General features: G+C 39.3%; 1 protein-coding gene across 2 annotated transcripts; it reads left to right on the top strand.

Annotated features, from left to right (window-relative positions):
* The first annotated feature begins 21,860 nt into the window (after nucleotides 1-21,860).
* LOC104217651 (uncharacterized) lies at nucleotides 21,861-25,832 on the top strand. Of its 2 annotated transcripts, XM_009767950.1 has the most exons (5): nucleotides 21,861-22,379; nucleotides 22,489-23,502; nucleotides 23,761-24,056; nucleotides 24,827-25,030; nucleotides 25,325-25,832. In XM_009767950.1, exons 1-5 carry the CDS (start codon nucleotides 21,899-21,901, stop codon nucleotides 25,454-25,456), a joined length of 2,127 nt encoding a protein of 708 aa, XP_009766252.1. In that variant the 5' UTR covers nucleotides 21,861-21,898; the 3' UTR covers nucleotides 25,457-25,832. The 2 variants fall into 2 exon arrangements, with proteins under 2 accessions (XP_009766252.1, XP_009766253.1); XM_009767951.2 differs by lacking the exon at nucleotides 25,325-25,832 and having other exon boundaries at nucleotides 23,761-24,000; nucleotides 24,827-24,964.
* The last annotated feature ends 238 nt before the right edge of the window (nucleotides 25,833-26,070 follow it).

The raw sequence follows: 26,070 nt of genomic DNA, 5'->3' as shown, positions 1-26,070 counted from the left end.
ATGGGATTAAATGGAAAGTCTTGGCTAGTTGAGTACATGGTAGTTTGTAATTCGGAGTGGATTATGAAGTTCTCATATTTATCATAGGATGGTATGGTATATGCGGTATGTTGTGTGGGGTTGAGATTGGCAAGTGTAAGGACACGGTTCAGTCTTGAAAGAAAGGTCACAAATTCTTAGATAGCATGGACAGTTTCAAATGACTAGATAAATGATATCACTGATTGGTGTGGCTTGATGAGGGTATACATTTCATAAAGGGTGATGTGTTTGGGTTACAGATGCTTTATTAGTATTACGGTACTATCTTGTCTGATCGACTATTGATATTCAAGGTTTTCTTGGTGGTACATGAGAATTTTTAGAAGTACCCTTTGGGGGATGATCGAGTAGTAGGTATGTGTCAGATATTCGGGCGGTGGAGTTGGGATCAGATATGTGATTCATGTGCTTTATGGATTTGGAGACTGGGAGTTCTCGTGAACAGGTTATTTCACGGTTGTGGACTGTAAAGATGTGGGTAAGCTAGTCAGATGGTAGTATGTGCTATGACTCAGTCATTGTGAACCTTTGGAGGGTTATTTATCTGTTGCGGGTGACCATAGTTAACGTGTGGTTCATTAGTAGGCCCAACATGGATGCGTGCTCTGCACCGGGTCGGGATTGTTGACTCCGAACTGTTATTGTTGAGAGATGTCCCATTCGATTGTTGTTGAGCTTATCTGTATTCTGGAGTGATATATGAGTTACTCTTCTATGTTACGAGGGGTTGTGATTTGTTGGTTATATGCGCATATGGTGCGATTTCATTTGAGCTTTATAGCGGAATTTGAGCGAGACGGGTAATTGGGCGTTGCATGAGTTGTTGCGCATTGGGTATGTTCTTTTGGACTATTATGGCATTGCATCATTTGCTTCTCCATGGTTATGATGATTCACTTTTGGGTGTTAGGTATCAAAGTGTGCTCAGTTGATGATTTTGAGCATGGTGATTTGAGGTGTCTCATGGGAACCAGTGTTTGGATAGGGTTGCGCATTGCGACAAAGTTATGTCGAGCTATGATCCTTCGGGTTGGATTCACGTGTTATGTTCTACGACGTGTGATGGGTTCTCAACATTATGTTGTGGTGGTACTGTCGAGCTTGCGGTACAACTCTCTCATTTGAATCATTCTCATGATTTGAGTATGTTCGGGCTCTTGCTTATTGGTGCGCGGATTGCACGAGTTGTGGTTTTAGATGGTATTGATGTGTCATGTCACTAGTGTAGTTGTGTTGGATTAGATGAGATCGTTGGGGATCTATAATGAATACAAATAGATTCAGTTTCAGCGTGTTGGAAGGATACTATCGATGTTCGGCTCAGAAGTTTGCTATGGTCCTTGCCAAAGGAGAAGGGCTTCACGGATGGTTGATCTGAGGAATGGTTATGACTTTTTACATGTTTCATTTATCATTTACTATATACAGAAGTGTTGGAATGGGGCTATATTTGATAAAATGCTTATTATCGAAATTCGGATGTTTTGAGCAACAACTGTGATTAGAAGTTATCGTTACAAGTGCTTGAGTTATGTGGCATCTCACGTAATTTCACCTGAGGTTGTAGGAATGGGTTATTACAGCTGGTTCGGGCTTATTCAGAGTATAGATGTGAGATTCTGATCTTGTAGATGGTTTCAGAAGTGGAAATGTGTTCTAAGGTTTATGGGCTAGGTTGGATTGGGAAATTTCAGTTACATTGTGTTATCAGACCTATATGAGATAGGGTGACGTGGGATCACCCCCGGGTATGTGTATGTAAGGTTACACAGCGATTTGATGGTTTTCGGAACAACTCTGGGCATGTTCGAGGACGAGCATATTTTTAAGTGGGGGAGGATGTAACGACCCGACCAGCCGTTTTGAGTTTTTGCTTGTTGCTTTCCAGTTTTCAGGCACGACTAGCCCCATGTGATATATTATGACCTATGTAAATCGTCGGTTTTGGTTTTTAGGGTAATTAGAATGAATTTTGAAGAACAATTCTTAGTTTGAAGCATAAAAATTGAAAGGTTTGACCAAGTTTTGACTTGTTAGTATATGATCTCGGATTGAAATTTTTATGATTTGGATAGCTCCGTTAGGTGATTTAGGACTTAGGAGCATGATCGGATGTATTTTGGAGGTCCGCGGAAGGTTTAGGCTTGAATTGGCGAAATTGGGATTTTGGCGGTTTCCGGTTGATAGGTGAGATTTTGATATCGGGGTCAGAATGGAATTCTGGAAGTTGGAGTAGGTCCATGGTATCATTGTGATGTGCTTGCAAAATTTTAGGTCATTCGGACGAGGTTTGATAGACTTTTTGATCGAATTCGAAATTCGAAAATTTTTGGGATTCTTAGGCTTGGATCCGATGATGATTTGATGTTTTGATGTTGTTTTGAGCATTCCAAAGGTTGGAACAAGTTTGAATGACGATATGGGATATGTTGGCATGTTTGGTTGAGGTCCCGAGGGCCTCGGGTGAGTTTCGGGTGGTAAACAAATCAATTTTTGGACTTTGGACTTGGCAGTTTTGCTGGTTTTTGTTGTAGACATCTTTGTTCATCGCGTTTGCGGAGGTGCATCACATTCGCGAAGGGTATTTTGTGTGGTGATGATTTTCGTTCTATGCTTTTGCGAGGGGAGATACGTGTTCGCGAAGGGGAACTGGAGGCAAGGGAGGATTTGTGCTCCGCGTTCACGAAGTGGGAGCCGCGATCGCGAAGGTCCGTTCATTGGTGCATCGCGTTCGCGAGATGGTCCTCGTGTCCGCGTAAGAGGATCTTTGGTCAGTATCTAATTATGCTACGCGGACGCGAGTGTGTGGCCGTGTTCGCGAAGGGTTAAACCTGGGCAGTCAGATTATATTTTAAAAATGAGGGTTTAAGTCCAAAATCACAAAAAACCATTGGAGAGCTCGGGAGGAGGTGAAACTTGAGGAGATTTTTAGTGGAGCAATTGGGGTAAGTATTCTTCACTCATATTTGGTTTAATTTCATGTTTAGTCTTAAATTTCATCATTTAATTTGAGAAATTAGAGTAGAAATTGGGGGGAAATAGAGGAAAAGTTTGGGAATTCTTTTGGAGGTTTGAATGGGCAATTGAGGTCGAATTTTGAGGAATTTGTTATGGGTAGACTCGTGAGAGTATAAGGATTCTATTGATGTGATTTTTATCGTATTTCGAGACGTGGTCCCGGGGGTCGGGTTTGGCTAATTTCGGGATTTTTGGTATAAATTGAATATTTTCGAGTGGGCTTTGTTCCCTTAGCACATTTTGATGGTATAAATCTGATTTTGGTTAGATTTGGATGCAACTGGAGGCCGATTCGAGGGGCAAAGGTATCGTGGGCTAGAGTTTGGACCGGATAGAGGTATGTAATGATTGTAAATGTTGTCCTGAGGGTTTGAAACCCCGAATTTCACATCGTTGTGCTACTTTGAGGTGGCGCACACGCTAGATGACAAGCGTGGCGTTGTGCACCGTTGGGGATTGTGACTTAGTCTGTCCCGTATGACTGTTTAGCTGCGTATTTGATTGAAAACTATTTGTTGTTATCGTGTTTTGGGCTAAATGCTATGTTTGGGCCTCGTGGCGACTATTTTAGACCCTTAGGGGATTTTTACTGATATTTCCTCACTGTTCTAACTTTATACTTGTACTCAGTCATTCTATATTTTACTATTTTCATAACTCAACCATGTTTACTCTGTTTAAACACATTAAATGATATTCTAAATTGATAATTTAGGCTGAGCATCATGTTTTACTGTTGCCCGAGTGGCCTTACTCAGTCAGAATCTCATAAGCCACTCGGGCAACAGTAAAACATGATGCTCAGCCCAAATTATCATTTTAGAATATCATTTAATGTGTTTAAACAGAATAAACGTGGTTGAGTTATGAAAACATTAAAATATAGAATGACTGAGTACAAGTATAAAGTCAGAACAGTGAGGAAATATCAGTAAAAATTCCCTAAGGGTCCAAATAATTGGCACAAGGCCCAAATATGGCATACAACCCAAAACATGATGATAGCAAATAGTTTTCAATCAAATACGCGGTAAAACAGTCATTCGGGATGGACTAAGTAACAATCCCCAATGGTGCACGAACCCACGCTCATCACCTAGCGTGTGTCACCTCAATATAGCACAATGATGTGCAATCCGAAGTTTTATACCCTCAGAACAACATTTATAATCATTACTCACCTCTACCCGACCCAAATCTCTAGCTAGCGATGCCTTTGCCCCTCAAATCGGCCTCCGGATGCTCCAAATCTAACCAAAATCAGTGCAAAATCATCAAAATATGCCAAAGGAACAAAGCCCACTTGAAAGAAATTAAATTACAACGCAAATCTTGAAAATGGCCAAACCCGACCCCCTGGCTCATGTCTCGGATTCCGATAAAATTTACATCAATAGACTCCTTATCACTCCCCGAGTTCATTCATATCAAAAACATCAAAATCCAACCACAAACGACCCCTAAAATCCCAAATTTTAGGTCTCCAATTACAAGCCCTAGTTCTTCAATATTATGCTTAAATTCCATGATTATTTAGGTAGAATTCACATTACAATCGAGTATTAAGTCCATAGATCTTACCTCCAAGTGTTCCCCTTGAATCCCTCTTCAATCCTCTTCAAAAAGCTCCAAAATCGCTCAAAAATGGTGGAAGTTAGCCCCAAAATCGCGGACAAATGGCTATTCGAACATTCTACCCAGGCATTCAATCCTTCTTCGCAAACGCGGTCAAATCCTCGTGTTCGCGAAGCACAAATTGACGTTGACCAAAATTTCCTCCTTCGCGAACGCGTCTGACCTCTCGTGAACGCGATGCTTCCAAACTCCAATCCTTCACGAATGCGGCTCCCCTTCTCGCGAACGCGATGCTCAATGGACCAGTCCTTAGCAAACGCGGGACCTCCCTCACGAATGCGAAGGCCAAATCTTCAGCCTGATCTGCTAACCCTTCGCGAACGCGAAGGCCAATTGTCTACAACATCCAACAATAGTTTTCTGCAGTTTTTCACAACATGAAATGGTCCGATTCACCACCCGAAACTCACCCAAGGCCCCCAGGACCTCAACCAAACATGCCAACATATCCCATAACATCATTCAAACTTGTCTCAATCTTCGAAACGTTCAAAACAACATCAAAACACCAAATTCGCATCGGATTCAAGCCTAAGAATTCCAAAATCTTCTAAATTACGCTTTTGATCAAAAAGTCTACCAAACCACGTCCGAATGACCTGAAACTTTGCACACACATCCCAAATAACACAACGAAACTACTTCAACTCTCAGAATTCTATTTTAACCCCTATATCAAAATCTCACCTATCAACCGGAAAACACCTAAATTCCAATTTCGCCAATTCAAGCCTAAATCTACTCCGGACCTCTAAAACATATTCCGATCACGCTCCTAAGTCCCAAATCACCTCCCGAAGCTATCCAAACCATCAGAACTCACATCCAAGCCCTTTAACATACAAGCCAACATCCGGTTAACTTTTTCAACTTAAGCTTCCTCAAAAGAGACTAAGTGTCTCAAACCTTACCAAACCTCTCTGAACTCGAGCCAACCAACCAGGTAACACAAAAATACAGCTGAACAAGTCAATAAGAAGCAGAAATAGGGAAAATAGAGTGGTAACTCATGAAACGACTGTCTGGGTCGTTACAAGAGCAAAGTAAAAGAGAGCAGCAATTCCACCACTGACACCCATTAAAAAGCTTTGAAGCTTTGAATTCGAATTTGGTTTTTCGAAAAATATTATTTGTTTAAATTGGGTGTTGTTGCAAACAATTGGGAATTCTCTCTAAGTCTCTCTCTATCTCTCAATCCCTAATTCTAGTAATGTAAATCAAAGGAAAAGAGAGCAGCAATTCCATTATTGACAGCCATTAAAAACCTTTGAAGCTTTGAATTCGAATTTGGGTTTTCAAAAACCATTATTTGTTTGGATTGAGTGTTGTTGCAAATAATTAGGAATATTGTTTGGAGTTTATATCTCAATTTTGAGGGTGTTTGGTGAAGATTAGACTTGATTTTGGCTGAATTTCAGATTGAAACTTGAAGAAGAAGAAGAAGAAGAAGAAGAAGAAGAAGAAGAAGAAGAAGAAGAAGAAGAAGAAGAAGAAGAAGAAGAAGAAGAAGAAGAAGAAGAAGAAGAAGAAGAAGAAGACATGATATACATTATACTGCAAAAATTATAGTAAAGTTATAGTAAATTTAAAGAAAAATTGTATTATGTTGTTTAGATATATATTTTTTATTTAAATATTGTATGAAAGTTGAACAATATTTGTATAAAAATTATATTTAGGTTGTATGATATTGTAGTTGTATATAACTAGGTAGAAATAATGTACAAAAGTTGTAGATAAGGTGTATAATTGTAACGACCCGGCCGGTCGTTTTAAGAATTAACACCCCGATCCCCTATTAACTGCTTTCCCCATGTTTGTTTCTACTATTTTGATTTGCCGGGATGCTTGGTTTTGAGTTTCAAAGAGTTTTGGGACACTTAGTCCCTAAATGAGAGCTTAAGCTTTAGAATTTGGACCGTAGTCAGAGCGGTGTGAAGACAGCCTCGGAATGGAATTTTGATGATTCCGTTAGCTCCGCTGGGTGATTTTGGGCTTAGGGGCATGTTCGAATTGTGTTTTGGAGGTCCATAGCTTATTTAGGCTTGAAATGCCGAAAGTTGAATTTTTGAAATTTACGGTTCCATAGTAAGATCTTGATATCGGTGTCGGAATGAAATTCCGGAAGTTGGAGTAGCTCCGTAGTGTTGAATGTGACGTGCTTGCAAAATTTCAGGTCATTCAGACGAGGTTTGATAGACGTTTTGATCGAAAGCGTAATTTGAGAGTTTTTGGAGTTCTTAGGCTTGAATCCGATGTTAATTTGGTGTTTTGATGTTGCTTTGAGTGTTCCGAAGGTTGGAACAAGTTTGAATGATGTTATGGGATATGTTGGCATGTTTGGTTGAGGTCCCAAGGGCCTCAGGTGAGTTTCGGATGGTTAAACGGACCAAATTCTTGTTTTGAAAGTTGCATATTTCTTTAGTTCTGTGTTGTAGAGATTTGGCCTTCGCGTTCGCGAGAGGACACTCGCGTTCACGAAGGGATGTGGCGTGAGGCAGGAGAAATTGCCCTTCGACATTCACAATATTGATCCCGCGTTCGCGAAGGGTATGGCATAGTGTGCATCGCGAACGCGAGTCAGGTCCCGCATTCGCTTAGAGTATTTGGGGCAGCTGGGATCCCAAGATCTTCGTGCTTCGTGTTTGCGTAGGCGGAGTCGAGTTTGCAAAGTCTTGGAGAGTTTGAGCATTATGTTCGCAAGGAGGTGTCCGCTTTCGCGAAACAGGAGTTGAATTGGTCGGTGCTTTTGTGCTTCGCGAACGCGAGGTAGTGGCCGCGTTTGCGAAAGAGGAAATGTCTATGCAGAAACTTTAAGTTAAAAAACGAGGGTTTATTCCATATTTTCATAAAATCATCGAAGAGCTCGGGAAGAGGTGAATTTGGAGAGGAATTTCAAAGGAGTAATTGGGGTAAGTATTCTTCACTTGTCTTGGGTTAAATTCCATAATCTAGTCTTGCTTCTTATCATTTAATTTGAGAGTTTGGGGTAAAATTGGGAAAAAATTGGAGAGTAAATTTTGGTGATTTGGAGGGTCATTTGACGTCGGATTTGGATGAATTTGATATGGGTAGACTCGAGATGATTGGGCTTTCTAGTTTTGTGAATTTTACCCGATTCCGAGACGTGGACCCGAGGGGCATTTTGGTCATTTTACCTAATTTCGCGTATTAGCTTAGAATTTGTTCGTAGAATCAGTTACTTGAAGTGTTATTTACATTATGCAATTGAATTGAATAGATTTGGGCCAATTGGAATCAAGTACTCGTGGTAAGAACGTGGTTTCGGGTTGATTTTGAGCCAGTTCGAGGTAAGTGGCTTGTCTAACCTTGTGTGGGGGAAACTCCCCTTAGGATTTGGTATTGTTGATATTTAAAATGCCTTGCATGTGAGGTGACGGATGCATACTTGTCTTAATTGTTGAAAAATCCAATTTTCTTTAAGTAATTTTAATTGTGTTCTTTTCCTGTTTATATTACTTGTAATTTAAGCATGTTGTTAGCTTAGGGAAGCATGTCTAATTGCCTTAATTGCTTTGCTTGCTTAAACTGCCTTATTTGGATTATGTGCAACATGCTAGGCTAGAACCACATGTTTTACCTTGGTATGGAATTTGAATTTAATTATGTATTCTTCGTGTTGTTGTTGTGTGTTTACTTTGGGACTACGGGACGGTATCCCGGTAGATCCCCCCTGCATATTTACTTTGGGAATATGGACGGTATCCCGGTAGATCCCCTCCTGCAAATTTACTTTGGGACTACGGGACGGTATCCCGGTAGATCCCCTCCCCCTTGTATTGAGTATTTATATTTGGGACTACGGATCAGATTTCCGGTAGATCCCCGTGCATTATGAGTTGGACTACGGGACTGCACCCAGAAGATCCACTGGATATTTATATTTAGGGACTATAGGACGGTATCCTGGGAGATCCCCGATTGTTATCTCTGTGTTGAGCTGTACTCCTTTCCGTGATTATTTTGTCTCTATTATAGTTGTTGTTGTTCTTTCTATTCTATGTTATTTCTTACTGTTGTACTTAATTATACTGTCTTATTCTATACCATTATACATTGTATTTTATTTAATCTCAGTAGGGCCCTGACTTTCCTCGTCACTACCCGACCGAGGTTAGGCTTGGCACTTACTGAGTACCGTTGTGGTGGACTAATACTTTTTCTGCGCATGTTTTTTATGTGCAGATCCAAGTACTTCTACTCAATCTTATCATCCTTAAGGTGAGGCGCTTCTGTAGAGATTTCGAGGTATATCCGCCGCGTCCGTAGACCGAAGAGTCCCTTTCTATCTTTCTGTAATAGTATATCCCTTCAGTATTTTCCTTTTGTTAGACATTTCTGGAGTTAGAGCTTCTTATGTATCTCTTAGCTTGTGATTCATGGGGTTCCAGATTTTGGGAGTGCTAGGTTTAGATTTTGTACTGTTATGTGCCAGGAGGCATCTTAAAGACTATTTTATTTTGTTATTTCGGTTTTATTTTTCGCAATTTTTTCCTTTTTCGCATTTGCTAGGCTTACCTAGTCGTAGAAATTAGGTGGCGTCACGATAGTTCATGGAGGGCGAACTGAGGTCGTAACAATAATATATAATTAGTTGTATGAAATTTATTTTTACTATATATAAATCAAATACAGAATACACAAAAGACATATTGTATAAAATTTGTATAAAAATTATATTTAAGTTGTGTGATATTGTAGTTGTATATAACTGGGAAGAAATAATATATGAAAGTTGTAGATAAGTTGTATAATATATATCAAGACATAGTGAGTTCGATAAAGTTACCCGTTATTACACTAAATTTTATTGAATTTAACTTATGTACACACTGATAGTCTAACAGTTTTTTACCTTCCATTGCAATTTAACTTGTTGAAACAAGTTAGCTGTTATAGCTTCCAGGTAACTAGTTTACTTGTTTTATGCCTTTACCTATAATTATCTCTTTTACACCGTCGGTGTATATTAGTAAAATTTGTTTCTCTGATCAGGTCTATATTTTATTAGTAGTAAGAATAAACACTTACACGATCTAGCTTGTTAGTAAGGTTGGTGATTTCTGCATTCTGCTTAGCGAGCTCATCGTGAATGCTTCTGCAACCGGTTGCAACTTAGAGTGAGCCACGTCTAATCATTGATTTATTATGGAGTTAAAAAATATTTTAAAAACCTTAATGAACACTTGAATAATAGTGATAAGCTTTTCCAAGTTAATTAAGGAAATGGTATCTGTTTAACCAAAAATCTGAGTCTTTGGTCAAAGCTAAAAAGAAATTCGGGTTACTGATAATCAGCAGACGAAAATAAAATACTTTTGAGAATGATGGTAAAACAGCAAATAGTTTTGTATTTCAATGAGTTCCCAATAGTATTCCGTGTCCTTACAAATGATGATACTTCTTCCTTTTATAGGTAATTCTAGGTAAAGGAATGAAGCCTCAGCTTTAATGATATAATTATGAGTAATAAATGATATTAAATAAGCCGTTATACAATCATTCCTATTAAATACCAATTTTCTAACGTATCAGGTATTTAATAATGAATTTGGACTCCTTTCTGTCATCAGATCTTTGTCTTTAATGCCTTCTAATCTGTTGGCTGTAAATGACTTGAATTGGTACGAGACTCGTATCTGCACTTCGTCTCGTGCCTATTTAAATTCCTCTTCCCGTGACTGTCTCCATCCGTGCCTCTTAGTCAATTGTTGCGCTTTGACCATTTAACCAAACCACGTGTCATGCCACGTCATCTTTAATATAAACTCAGTTTTTTCCCAATACAGATAGTCCCCCCACTTTCCATTTATTTATCAATTAAATAATTGGGAAATGGATCTTCATAAAAAAGGAATTTTCGCCACAATTAATGCTTATGACAGTATTAACGCCTCAGTAGTCTTTTCCATTTAATGTTCTGCCCATGTGTCATTTTCTGATTGATTCTACTATTTACACCCTTTTTCAAGACTTCTTCATTCTCACTATTCACGAAGTGATAGTTGCCTTTATTATAGGCTTTCCATCATTACACTTCTAAGTTTGACGGTTCCCATTATATACATAATTTTTTCTTCCTTTGTCTTCTTCACAAATCTTCAGCAAACATTTTCTTCTTTATTTCTACTTTCTTTCGACTTATCTTTTCTAACAATGTCATCTTCAAACTCTAACCGTAAAAAAATTCCGATTCTAGACCAATTCCCCAACGCCCTTATTAGACACAGAAGAGGCGGAGGAGGTAGGCTTCGAACAGGGTTAGAATCTACTCGAGGCGGCTCCTCTGGTTCTTCTTCAAGGAGTTCTATCTCAAAGGCCCCCTCTTCTAGAAGTAGAGAAATTCTTGATTCTTCTCAAGAACCCTTAGTTGATGAGATAGTTCCCAACGATTTGTCTTTTGAAAGTGACAAAACGTCTCTTCAAAAGCAAATTGCAAATTTGGAAAAAGCTGATATTTATCCTACAATAGTAACCGAGCTTACAATCCCCACCATAAGAAGAGATTGTAACTGGAAGGATAGTCTTCGAATGTCAATTCCTTCCCCAAATCAGAGAATTTCCTCCTTTAGAAGTGGGTATTCTTTTGTTTATACTTACCCCTTCACTTTAGGTTTTAATCCTCCGATTGACCCAGTTATTCTTGATTTTTGCCGTTTCTTTACAATTTGTTTGGCCCAAATCGGTCCCCTAGTGTGGAGAACAGTGGCTTGTTTGAGATACTTATCTTCCAAAGCCAATGTCAATTTCACCTTCTCTCACCTCATTCATTTATATCACCCTAACTTAATACGCCATGGGGTTTTTACCTTAACTGCAAGGAGCAAAAAAGTTCTGGTAAATCCTGAAGATGACAAAGATCGTGGATGGTACATCCGTTACGTTGCTGTTCGTACGGTGGACTTGATTGGAGAAACAAATATTCCCTTCCCTGAGAAGTGGAATTTTGCACGTAGGTTTCCTTTTACTTACCGTACCTACTCTTGAGAATTTCAAAAGAAATTTGTTTTTAACCTCGTCTCTTCTTGGTTTTTTGTAGCAACCATGGGAGATGTGGAACCTATTCCCAACTTCCGTGGTTGGGTAGACTCACTTTTGAAGATTGCTTCTAGGGAGCAAAGAACTTGGAAATCGATTTCTTCCTTACATGGCTGGAAGGTGAAAACACATGGTATGCCCCTTTTTATATGTTTTTTTACATGTTAAGCATTTTTTCCTCAATTTTGATCATGTATATCCTTCCTTTAATCAGGATTTGGCGTTAGAGGAATGACGGCTGAAGTAGTTATGGCCATTCGCATGTCTGCTAATGCTGCTCTTGATTTGGATAAGGCTCGAGCCTTGCTACCAAAAAGGAAAGCTATAAAAGAAAGTTCTGAAGAAGAGGAGGGTACCTCCCTAATTACCAGGCCAAGGGTCAGGAGGCGAATAATCACTGATGATGAAATTGAAGACACTCCTGCTCGAACCTCAACCACCGAACCTGTTTTGATTCATTCTGACGAGGACACCAAACCAAGAGATAATAATGAGTCAATTCAGCATCTTTTTTATAGTGGTTTCGAGAGTGGCGAGCTCGGCCCTGTTTTTGATGAAGCTCCTCTTTCCTCATTCGTTCCTATTTCCTCTATTCCACTGCCAACCGTAAGTATTTCTTTACCAGTTTTGACGGCTTCCGTTCTTTTGCCAGTTTCTACCGCTCCTATGTCTGTTCCCTTAGTAATTTCTACTACACCTGCTTCCATTCCTGTTTCTGCATCTTTTCCTTCCATTCCTTCCATTGCTCCTCTTCCCTCTGTTCATCGTACAGAGACGGGTTCTAGCAGTGGAAGTATGACTATGAGAAGTGCAGTAGCCTCTTGAGAAAGACTGGTAGAGCCGATGTTTGGCTCGAGCCCCTAATTGGAGATATTGAGAAGAAAAAGATGGAGAGCCATAACTGCTTGACTCTGATGAATGAAATAGTTCATTCTACTTTGAAGGTATCTTTCCTCTTCTTACCAACAAGTTTTTTTTTTATCTTCAATCCCTCATTTCTGTGAGTCTCTTAGAATAACCTCATTGGTATGGAATTAATGGAAAGAATTTCCCTCATGGAAAGAAAAGCCCGTGAGTCTGAGAAAACTGTCCACGAGGCCGAAGAAATTGCCAGGGGAGCCCAGCTTGAAGCAGTCAATTGGAAAGAATAGTTTGAGAATGCTCAAGGGACCATAGAGGAGTTGCAAGAAAATAAAAACCGCCTGGAGCAACAAAACTGTGGTTTGACTTCTGAACTGGCAACTGCCAAGGCTTCTTCAAGCCAATTTAAAAGAGACAAAGAGCTTTTGGAATGCTCTTTGTCAGAACAATTATCAAAGGCTAGTGAAGAAGTTAGGGAACTTAAGGCACTTTTGGCTAAGAAAGAAGAGTATGCAGGAGAGTTAGTGCAAAGCTTGACTCAAGCTCAAGCTGACTTACAGACCTCCTCTGACGAGATTCATGCCTTGAAGAGTTCTCATGCCTCTCTTGAAGCTTCCCTTGATTCCTATTTAGCTGAGCATCAAATCTTGAAAAACGATCTTGCTTTGTGGGAAAAGGAATATGGACTTCTGGAGGAGAACTTCAACATAGAAGTGAGTTGGGCTTTCCTAAAATCTCGCCGTGATGCTTTGACGGAAGCTGCTCAGGAAGGCTTTGACTTGCAGTCTGAACTGGCCAAAGTCGTAGATACCATCGAGAAAAGTCAACAATCTACTGATACTCCTTCTCCTGTACTTGAAGTTCCTGGAATGGAAGAACTTTTAAATGAAGAAGTGGCTACTGCAGCAATTGGGGTTGCAATTCCTGCTCCCGAGGGTGAAACTTCTGATGTTCCAAACCCTTCAATGACTAGCTGAAAATGAAATTGCTGTAAGGAATCTTTTGATGAAGTCCCCATTTATTATAATGGGGCATTTGTAAAAAACAAATGCTTTGTTGACTAAGTTTGTACTTAGTTTTTTTTCGACTTTTAAGAAGTTTTATCGGTACTTCTGTATATTCTATTCTTGCCTATTTATCTAGGACTTATGGAATAACTTAGCATTTTTATCCTTTTAAAATGCTTTATGATTCTTCTCATGGATTATCAACATGAGGCTTATAAAAGAGGGCCCTTTTATTTTATCGACACTTAATGAAGAAGACGTCTCAACTTCATAATGGTGTTATAATACGATGAAAGAAATAGGAATACACACGTTTTGTATGAAACAACTTTGGCAAGTTTTTATTCATAAACTTTAACAAGTGTTTGACTATTACATGTATTACAATACATCTACAACTTTCTCGTAACTGTTTTTCTTGTAACAGATTTGTACATAACATAGAATAAACAAGGTTTTTCTTCATAACCTGTTTCAGTACATAGTCATGACCCTATCTTTATATATTAAGAAGGGTTTGAGAGGTGACTTTGTTTATGAGTTTTGAGAGATGCGTAACTTTTACTCAACACTTGTCTCTTTGTGGCCGACTTTTGTTCGATATTCGTATCTACATTTCTACACGTATCTGTGTACAATATTGTAGTCCCCCAAGTGTTTGAGCGGTGAAATATGAAGCCTCGAGCACTTGTTTATTTCTTTTACTTTGGCCCTTTTCCTGAAACAGAAAGATATGCGGGACTCGAAAGTGAGATTATAGATGAAGACTGTCTAACTCATGTGTATTTCCATCAGATTAATTGTAACCCTGGGCTAGGAATTTAAGAATACTCCATTTTGCCTTGCAGGTTGTGACTCATCATTTGGCACGAGTTAGGGTATTTTGCCTAGCATCTAAAATCGTTAGTAAAATATTAATAATCCAAGAGAGAAATTTTAACATGGTGATACCTGACCGTAGGTACTTTCTCAAAAGTAATATCTTTTTAAGTGGACGACATTCCAATGTGAGGGTAAAACTTTGCCGTCCATTGTCTCCAACTGGTATGCTCCTTTTCCCGCAATGTCACGGACTTTGTACGGTCCTTCCCATGTTGGACTTAGCTTTCCTGAGTTAGCAGCCTTTGCAGATTGGAACACCTTTTTAAGCACGAAGTCCCCAATTTTGAAAAATCTGAGGCGTGCTTTCCTATTGTAATATCGTTCAATTACTTGCTTTTGTGCTGCCATCCTTATCAATGCAGCTTCTCTTCTTCCTTCAAGTAAATCAAGGTTGACCCGCATCTCTTCATCATTAGATTCCTCCGTTGCCTGATCGTACCGTGTGCTTGGCTCACCTATTTCAACTGGAATTAAGGCTTCCACACCATAAACCATTGAAAATGGTGTTTCTCCAGTGCTTGTTTTGGTCATTGTACGATAAGCCCATAATACTCCAGGTAACACCTCATGCCAATTACCTTTTGAATCCTGTAACCTCTTCTTCAAGTTGTTGATAATGACTTTGTTAGTAGATTTCGCTTGTACATTACCTACTGGATGGTATGGCGTATACGTTATCCTTTTGATCTGCCAACTTTGAAGAAATTCTGTGATTTGAGCTCCAATGAATTGTGGTCCATTGTCACACACGATCTCCTTTGGTGCTCCAAAGAGGCATATTATATTTCGCCATATGAAGTCTTTAGCTTCCTTCTCTCGTACCTGTTTAAATGCCCCTACTTCTACCCATTTAGTGAAATAATCTGTAAGTACAAGTAGAAACTTTACCTGACCTTTTGCTTGTGGAAGTGGACCTCCGATATCCATTCCCCATTTCATAAAGGGCCATGGGGCTATAACAGGATGTAGTAACTCAGCTGGTCTGTGCATATTGTTGTCGTACCTTTGACATTTATCACATTTGGACAGGAAACTGGTTGCTTCTTCTTCCATCTTAGGCCAATAATATCCTGTGCGAATTAATGTTCTTACCAGTGACCGTCCCCCTGCGTGATTCCCACAATGTCCTTCGTGCATTTCTCTCATCACATATTCTGTTTGAGAAGGTCCAAGACACCTTGCTAGTGGTCCACCGAACATCTTTCGATAAAGATTTCCTTGATATAAACAATATCGAGCGACTTTTTTGCGAAGCGCGTGAGCCTTTCCTTTGTCATTAGGCACGGTACCATGCTGTAAAAAGGCAACAATTTCATTTCTCCAATCCCATATTAAATGATTAAAATTTACCTCGTTTTTATCAGATTCGAGAACGGAATGAAATAAATGTATGACTGAAGCATTTGTATCGTTTGCTACGTCCGCTGCAGATGCGAGATTTGCTAAAGCATCTGCCTCTACATTCTCATCTCTTGGGATCTGCACTACTTTCCAAGTTTGGAATTGTTTTATTAACTCCCGTACCTTTGCGAGGTACTCTTGCATTCGCGTCTCTCTGGCTGTATAAGTCCCCAGCATTTGATTGACCACGAGTTGAGAATCACTCTTGATTATAATCTGTGTTATGCCAAATTCTCGCGCCAATTCTAAACCTGCAATTACAGCCTCATACTCTGCTTCATTGTTAGTTATAGAATGACATTTTATAGCCTATCTTATAGTCTCACCCGCAGGTGGTACAAGGACTATTCCTAGGCCTGCCCCTTTTACATTAGATGAACCGTCAGTGAATAAAACCCAAGTCCCCGAGTTTGCACAATTAAAAACTAGTAATTCTTTTTCTACTTCTAAATGCATCCCTGGCTAAAATCAACCACGAAATAAGCTAATACTTGAGATTTTATAGCGGTCCTGGGTTGATAAACAATTTCATGTTCACTTAGTTCTATAGCCCATTTTGCTAATCTTCCTGAAAGTACGTGTTTATGCAAAATATTTCGAAGTGGAAAAGGAGTAACTACATTAATGGGATGACATTGAAAATAAGGTCTTAATTTTCTAGATGTCATGATCAAAGCTAATGCTAATTTTTCTAGCTGTGGGTATCGTGTCTCAGCTTCCAATAAGGACTTACTTACATAATAAATATGAGATTGTTTACCTTGGTCCTCACGGACTAAAACAACACTCATCGCGACTTCAGATACAGCCAGATATATGAGAAGTTTTTCCCCCACCTTTGGTTTTGCCAACAACGGTGGTTTTGACAAATAAGCTTTCAAATTTCTAAGGGCTTGTTGACAATCTTCATTCCATTCAAAATGATCTTGCTTTTTGAGTGCAGAGAAAAACTTAAAACACCTTTCTGAGGATTTGGAAATAAATCTCCCCAAAGCTGCAATTCTTCCCGTTAATCTTTGTACTTCCTTTTTATTAGTAAGGATATCAGGGATTTCTTCTATTGCTTTGATCTGAGAAGGATTCACTTCAATACCACGGTTAGAAACAAGAAAACCCAAAAACTTACCTGATGCAACTCCAAATGCACATTTTTCTGGGTTGAGTTTCATATTAAATTTTCGCAAAATTTCAAAAGTAATAGATAGATGAGAAATATGATCATGAGATTGCTGGGTTTTGACGAGCATATCGTCTATATATACCTCCATTGTTTTCCCTAAATGTTCTTGGAACATTTTGGTGACCAACCTTTGATAGGTTGCCCCAGCATTTTTGAGACCAAAGGGCATTACTTTATAACAGTAAGTCCCCCTGTCTGTGATGAAAGTAAGTTTTTTCTTCATCACCAGGATCCATTTTAATTTGATTATATCCCGAGTATGCATCTAAAAAACTTAAAAGTTCATGACCTGCGGTTGCATCAATTAGTTGGTCTATATGTAGTAAGGGAAAGGAATCTTTTGGACAGGCTTTATTTAAATCGGTATAATCCACACAAACATGCCACTTACCATTTTTATTGGGTACGACCACCGTGTTAGCTAACCAATTAGGATACTTTACCTCACGGATCGATCCGATTTTTAATAATTTTTGGACCTCATCCTGAATCACCTGGTTCTTGAAAGCACCTTGCTTTCTTTTCTTTTGCTTTATTGGTGTGAAAGAAGGGTCCTCATTGAGTTTGTGAGTCATCACATCCGGTGGTATCCCTGTTATATCAGCGTGGGACCAAGCAAAGCAGTTTAAGTTAGCTTTTAAAAATTCGATTATCATACCTCGCATGTTTAAGCTTAAATTGGCCCCAACATAAACCTTCCGTTCAGGCCATTGCTCAAATAATATCACTGCCTCGAGCTCTTCAATTGTCGTTTTGATGCTTTCATTTTCTTCAGGTTCCTGAATTGTGTCAGGCCTTGAGTCCAAATTCTGTCTTTTCTTGTTCAGCTGAAGTTTGATCTTTTTTACCTTCAACTGTTTCCTGTAATTGCTATTTTTCTTTATTTACGGTGCTCGTACTTGTTACAGCGTTGACACTTCTAGCCATCTGCTGATCCCCACGAATTTGGCAAATTCCCCATGGTGATGGGAATTTAATAACCTGATGTAGAGTTGATGGGACAACATCCATATCGTGTATTCATGGTCTCCCCATGATCATATTGTAGGCTATTTCCATATCAACTACCTGAAATTTAGTTTCCTTAACAACACCCGTAGCAAAAGTTGTTAGAATTACCTCTCCTTTTGTTACTACACTTGAATTGTCGAAGCCTGACAAAGTGTGCGCCTTGGGTATCATTTTGTCTTCAACTTGCATTTCCCGTAGTACCCTTAGTAATATAATATTTACAGAACTCCCTGGATCAATCAAAACTCGTTTTACATTAGTATCATGTACAAGTAAAGATATTACCAGTGCGTCATTATGTGGAGTTGTCACTCCTTCGGTATCTGCGTCATCGAACGAAATACTTTCATTTTCAAGGACCTGCCGCACCCGTTTCCCGTGTGTAATTGTTACCTTAGAAACCTTGTTGGAGGCTGTGTAGGTTATGCCGTGAATATCTTCTCCCTGCTTATGACATTCACTGTCCTCTTGGGTGAAGGAGGTTGTGGTGGCTCTTGCCTGTTTTTCATATAAGCTTGTTTTCCTTTCTCGCTAAATAACTCAGTGAGGTACCCTTGCTTCAATAGATGATCCACTTCACTCTGCAAGAATCTACATTCTGAAGTTTTGTGCCCGTGATCATTGTGGAATTCGCACCAATGATCTGGATTGCGTCTATTTGGATTTGACCGCATCTCTTTTGGCCACCGTACCTTATCTCCCATGCTTCTTAAAACAGCTACGAGCTCGGAGGTAGAGACATTAAAATTATATCCGCCGAATCGTGCCTTTAAACTTCTGTCATCATCTCGTGATTCTTGTCTGTTCCGATCATTCCTGAACTTTGAAGAAGAACCAGAGTCCCTGTTCCTTGATTTTTGATCACTAAATATAGTCTGAAAAACACTAATATAGTCTAAGGAAGATAAGAGGGAGAAGAGCAAGGCTACGATCGTCATGCAGCTACCTTGCCAACTCCGAATATCCACGACGGATGGAAGAATCAGCGCTCGCTATCACGTCTAGCAACCCCTGGATCTGCACACAAGGTGCATGGAGTAATGTGAGTACGCCAACTCAGTAAGTAATAAAGGTAAATAAAGACTGAGCAGTAAGAAACACGTAAATCCACGTCATGAAATCTTAGTAAGTACAACATGCTTTCAAATCAGTATATAAGTCAAAACATCTCGTTTAAATTCCAATTTCGGTAAAAATCATTTGAAGATATTTTTCAACATCTTCAACAGAGGTTCAATGCAATTAGAGTAAAAGTGATGAAAATCATAAACAACCACTCGGGGAAAATTTGTATTATAAACCGCCCCTCGAGCATAACATCACTCAGAATCAGCCCCTCGGGCAAAACCTCACAATCACTCGTAATCATCCCCTCGGGCATAACATGAATCAAGAACAGCCCCTCAGGCAACATCATATCACTCATTCAGGGTACCCGCGCTTACTGGGGGTGTATAGACTCCGAAGGGGCTCCTACAGCCCAAGCGCGATAACAAGCCACCTCGTGTCATAAATCAATCAGGCCATCAGTCTCTCATAATCACAAATCAGTAACATTATGCTGCGGCGCAGCTCGATCTCATAATATCCTCACAACACATGCCCTCGACCTCACTCAGTCAGAAACCTCTCAAGCCACTCGGGCTATCAGTAAAATAGGGTGCTCAGCCCAAAATATCATTTTATGCATCAAAACAGATTAATAAGTATTGAGTTACGAAAACATTAAAACATAACATGATTGAGTAAAGATCTTAAGTCAAAACAGTAAGGAAACAATAAGAAAAGACCCCTAAGGGTCCAAACAGCTTGGCACGAGGTCCAAATATGGCATTCAACCCAAATTATAGAAATTTGTTCTAAAACACAAAAGTATCATACAGTTTCTAGTCAAATACGCAACTTAATAGTTGCTACGGGGGCAGACCAAGTCACAATCCCCAACAGTGCACGCCACACGCTGTCATCTAGCATGTACGTCACCTTAAAATAGTAAAACGATGTGAAATCCGGTGTTTCATACCCTCATGACAAGATTTACAACCATTTCTTACCTCAAACCGGACAAAACTCTAACCCGCGATGCCCTTGCCTCTCAACTCGGCCTCCAAATGCTCCGAATCTAACCAAAATCAGTATATTATCATCAATATACTCTAAAGGAATGAATTCCGCATGAAAATTATCAAATTAGATAAAAAAATCCCGAATTTGGCTCAAACTCGGCCCCCGGGCCCACGTCTCGGAATCTGATAAAAATTACAAAACTAGAAAGCCCATTCAATCTCGAGTCTACCCATATCAAATTCATCAAAATTCGATATCAAATGGCTATTCAAATTCCCAAAATTAACTCTCCAATTCTCTCCCATCCCCCTTCCCCCAATTTTCACCCCAAATTCCCAATTTAGATGATAAAAATCAAGACACAATCATGGGATTTAACCAAAATCAAGTGAAGAACACTTACCTCAATCATTTATCTGAAAATTCCCTCTAAAATTGCCTTCTCCCCTGCTCTCTATTGAATTTTGGAATTATGAACTCAAACCCTCGTTTTTGAACTTTAAACATTCTGCCCAGATGTTTCCTCTTCGCGAACGCGGTACTGCCCTCGCGTTTGCGAAGCACAAGCTGCTTCAGACCAAAAGTTCCTCGTTCGCGAACGCGAGGACCTACTCGCGAATGCGAAGCCTTAGCTGGCTGACCCTACGCGAACGTGGAACAGACCTCGCGAACGCGTAGCCTTAAGTCCTACACCTTCGTGAACATGGGAGCCACATCGCGAATGCGAAGAACAACTCAGTTGCCCCTCTCAAAATCCCTTCGCGAACGTGAGAGCCCTTTCGCGAACACGATGAAGGAATTCTCTGCAACAAAATACCAGAAAATATTCCAACTTCCAAAACCAAGAATTGTCTGTTAACCACCCGAAACTCACTCGAGGCCCTCAGGACCTCAACCAAACATGCCAACACATCCCATAACATTATTCAAACTTAGTCGAGCCTTCGAATAACTCAAAACAACACCAAAACACCAAATCATCCTCGGATTCAAGCCTAAGAACTTATAAACTTTCAAATTTCCCAAACGACGCCGAAACCTATCAAATCACCTCCGAATGACCTAAATTTTTGCACACACGTCACAAATGACACTACAGACCTACTCCAATTTCCGAAAATTCCATTCTGACCTCGATATCAAGATTTCCACTGCCGATCGAAAAATGCCAAATTTTCAATTCCGCCAATTCAAGCCTAATTCTACCACAGACCTCCAAATTACGTTCCGAACACGCTCCTAAGTCCAAAATCACCTAACGGAGCTATCCGAACCATCAGAATTCACATCCGAGATCTTCTACACATAAGTTAACATCCGGTTAATTTTTCCAACTTAAGCTTCTAAATAAGAGACTAAGTACCTCATTCCACTCCAAGACTACTCCGAACCTGAACCAACCAACACGATACGATGAAATACAATTGAACAACACATAAAGAAACAGAAATGGAGAAAATGGGACTGTAACTCATGAAACGACCGATCGCGTAGTTACCATAGTAATAAGTCAAATGAAAAGTTCAAGTGAAGAGGTGGGTAGTAAAGTGAAATGCTCTTTGCTAATTTATCCTTAATAAAATGCATAATGCTATAATGATTTATAAAAAAAAATAAAAAATTGCAAAGTCACATTTGAGTGTTGAGGTCCAACTCATATGCTATAATGATTTATAAAATAAAAATAAAAAAATTGCAAAGTCACATTTGAGTGTCGAGGTCAAACTCCACAACCATGGCGGGAGCTTACAGCACTTCACCATGTTTCGTTCGACCTCACGCTCTCCTTTCAAGGAAACCTCTTTTGCTAGCATGTGCCGTAATTACACCGCGCCCAAGAAAACTCACAAAGAGAAAAAACTATCTCCGTCCAAAAATACTCAAAACCCTAACTAAACCCTACATAAACCCCCGAACTGAACCAATAATAAGTCCCCTTGAAACCCCAATTCAACACACCCACATTTTGCCTTCTGACCAAGTCACTGGAGACGAGCTGAAACTGCCGGAAAATCAAAAACCCCGGCTGCCGGAAGTTTCAGAGCCCGCCGGAGTTGTTAATGACACTGCAGGTACTTTCTATGAAACCCCACTTCAACAAACCCACATTTTTTCCTCCGACCTAGCCGCCGGAGACGAGCTGAACACGTCGGGAAATCAAGAACTCCGACTGTCAGAAGTTTCAGGCCCTGCCGGAGTTGTTGATGCATCTGCAGGTACATTTTTCTAAAACCCCTGTAGTGAATTTTGATGATTTATGCTATAAAAGTTAAAACTTTTAATACCTTAATGGCTGTAAAAACTGAGTTGTTGATGCAACTACAGGTGTCTTTACTAAAAGCTCGTTACTGAAATTTGGGTTGTGGGTAGTTGGAGCCTTTGTATTTCAAACGGTTTGTGCTGTTTGGGTACTTGGTTCAGCTGATTATAGTGGAAATAATGGAACTTCGGATCGTAATGGCTATAAAAATGAAGTCCTGGATTTGGAAGGTAAAAGTAAGCACAAATTGAGAATGTTTGTGAATGGAGACGGAAAGCAAAATGGTGAAAATGGGGGTATTGTATTTGTGGATGAGACTGAAATGGAGAAAAAGATCAAGGAAATTCGACATATGGCAAGGGAGGCAAGAGAGAAGGAGAGGTTGGAGACGAAGGGAAGTAACGTCGATGAGGAGAGCGAGGATGGAGAAGATAGTGATGTTAAAATTGGAATAAAGAAGGAAGTTGACGAACGATTAATCAAGATGAGAAAGAGACTGGAGAAGGGTAGCGACAAGCAGCCTGCAAATTCTGTTAATTATCCAAGGGTGGATGTTGATAAAAATGGCAGGAAACATGGTGTTAATTTGGATGAGAAAGAGCTTAATGCTGCTTTAATATTTAAAAGAAAGCATAAAATTAGAGATTTCGGCAGTAAGCCAAGTAATAAACCAAAGGGTTTTGTGCTCCCTGAACATCCAAGTGCTGGTACAAATGGAGAAAAAACCGTGGAGGGCAACACTGAAGTACTGAAGAACGGAAATGGAGAAGGTGGAGTCGATGTGTCAGGCGATGATGAGGTAGACCTGTTCACCCTTGATTCTCACAGAGGTGCTATCATGAATTTTGGTGAAAGCATAGAGAGAAAAGAGAACACTGAAGAGGCAGAATCCGAAACACCTGTACAGATGAAGAAATCATCCGAAAACAACCTGAGGCGGGAAAAAGGAAGGTGTATTAAAAAAGTTGAAGGTGGAAAAGTTGATGTTGTCAAATCTGTCAAGAAGAACTCATTGGAGACGAGAGGGCGGAAGAAAAAAAGAATTGCATCAGACTTGGAGGAATCTGAACCAGGAATCGGTAACATTCTAAAACCCTTTTAACTGGCTTCATTTTTATGTAATGACACGCTTTATCGCTGCCCAGGGTTTGTATCTATTGATTACCTTCTGAAATTGTACTTTATAGTGTTACACCTTTATGTCTTTCACCTATTGAGTAACTGCTGAAAAACAATGAGAGAAATCTTGGAACCAATTTTGTCTCTTGTTACACTAGTTCCTGTAATCAGCGAGAGATGCATTTTAATGTACTGCACTGTTTGGTTGTAACCTACAGATATTTCGGTAGATAGAAATAATGGGAGCAGTTTGTTTGAAGCTGTAGACTCAAAAGAACCAATTCAGGAGACAGGAACTATTTCAAATACTGGAAACACTTTGGTTGAAGTTGTGGACTCAAAAGAATCACATAGTATGAAGAGTACTACAACAATGAACGGACACAAGAAGTCAAATCGAAATGGAGCTTCAAAGATGGAGGAGGTTAAGGACCAAAAAGTAGTGAAACCAAACGGGGGTATGAAATCAGGAAATGATACTGACTTGTGGTGGTTCAGTCTTCCTTATGTTCTTGTATGTATATGGATCTATGATCACTTCTTACTTGTTTGTTTTCGACAGCTTGTATTCCCACTATTTGTGGTTCTAAGTATTGCAGCAAACTTGGTGATGTCAAAAGAAAAAAAAAAAGATCTGAGCTCTGTTTAGATTTTGAAAGGTGGGAAGTCTGGGAGGAAGCCAATTTATTGAACTGAAGCAATGTGCTGTTACTGCAGTTTACTTGAACTTGGGATCATTGCCTTGTCTCTCTCTCTATCTTTTTTTTTTTTTTTTGGGATAACTGTGATCCTTGTCTTATCATGTGAGAAATATTTATCAGATTTTATGTAGCATCGTGCTAGAAGTGCTTTAACCAGCCATTTTTATCTCCCTTGCATATTGTATAACCTTACCCTCTTTCTTTGGTTGTTGCTCTCCTCAATAATTTTGTTTCATATATTTCACGGATTCCCTTACTGAGGCACTTGCATATTTGTGTTAAGATCAGAGAACTTTTCTAGTTGGTATATTGCTGACATCCGGTTGTTTAAGTACCAATAATTCAGTATAGCAAGAAAGATACTTGACAATGCTCTTGTGTGATTCATTGACCTTATATTGGATATTCACAGTCAAAATTTATATGTTAATGTGTTTTGAACGGACAAATCTTAATCCTATGTCAGATAGATTGCTTTTTGTTTCCTGTCCTGTCTGTTTCCAATTTTCCAAAGTCTGAATAAATGTGTTTGCTGTGGCTTTTGCTTCATGCTTCTGTTACCAACGTGCATGTTAATATGCAGGTTATTCGCATGAGGAGAGGTCATGAAGATGAAGGACCAGAAGGATTATTTGCCATAAAAAGTAGCTCTAATGCGAATGGTAGCTCATCTCATACAGTTGCCTTTGAAGATCGTGGTGATGCCACCAATTTTTGTTATCTCTTGGAGTCCTTCTTTGACGATTTAGGAGACTTCAGTGCTGAAATTGTCCCTTTTCCTGTTAAAGTAAGAATATTAAGCTTGTCTGAGTATCTTTATGTTATTTCCATGTATTGCATTCTATTCCAATTGCATTTTGAGGACCTTATTAATTTTTTGATAACAACCACCCTACTACCCTTTCAAGGACTATTAGTACTGTTGAAAGTCCACTAAAGAAAAGTTGGTTAATTTGTTACTCCGCAAGAGTGACAGTATCTATGAACGTGTAACTGAATTTTCAACTTGTGTATATACCATGATATTTTTTAATTCTGATCATTCACTTATTAAGAAGGCATAAAATACTTATATTTTCAGGAACTTATCGAGGCAGTTAGATCACATGCTATGAAGGCAATCGTTGTGAAGAAGGGGAAACTGAAGCTTTATGCTGGACAACCATTAACTGATGTTGAGATGGCCTTGCGCTCATTGGTTGAACCAGAATAATCTCTGTTGAAGAAGAATAGATCCTTTGTCTCTCTAGAGAAATTTTGGTGATATCTTGGCATCTATGCTAATGAGATTGAAGCTGCCCGTCCTTGATTGCAGCAGATACAAGAAATGAGGGTCTCTCTATCTTATCAATGGACCAACATATGGCATTTTATCTGTGGGATACAATCTTGTTTTGCTTCACTTGAAAAATCATTGAAAGATCAAATAGAGCTTTTCATTTTCTTACTAGGGGCTACCCTTTTTTCTGTCTATTTATGAGGCTTGGAGAACTCATGCACAATGTGCATTTGTTGAGAATCATCTATGTAAAACATACACACAACGCCACATTATTTCTGTGCATATAATTAAACGGTTTTCCCTTTTATTTGTGGTTGTACTTTTCTATTGCATCATTGTTGGGTGAGAAAACTTTTGCAGCGGATTGCTAAGCTGAAAGAAGATTTCAATCATAGTCATTGCCAGCAAGCTCTGTGAACTATATTTCACGAGGCATTGTTTTTATCATCAGCATTTTTAGAGTTATGTGATCTTTGCTTGTGGTCGAAAAAAATGAAAAATAGAGCCTATTTATTTGAGTGAAGTTGAAAAGAAATGAATATTTT

The sequence above is a fragment of the Nicotiana sylvestris genome, chromosome 1 (assembly GCF_000393655.2).
Source record: "Nicotiana sylvestris chromosome 1, ASM39365v2, whole genome shotgun sequence".
NCBI lineage: Eukaryota > Viridiplantae > Streptophyta > Magnoliopsida > Solanales > Solanaceae > Nicotiana > Nicotiana sylvestris.
The sequence above is the reverse complement of the archived record's forward strand: the minus strand, read 5'-3'. Positions and strand labels throughout refer to the sequence as shown.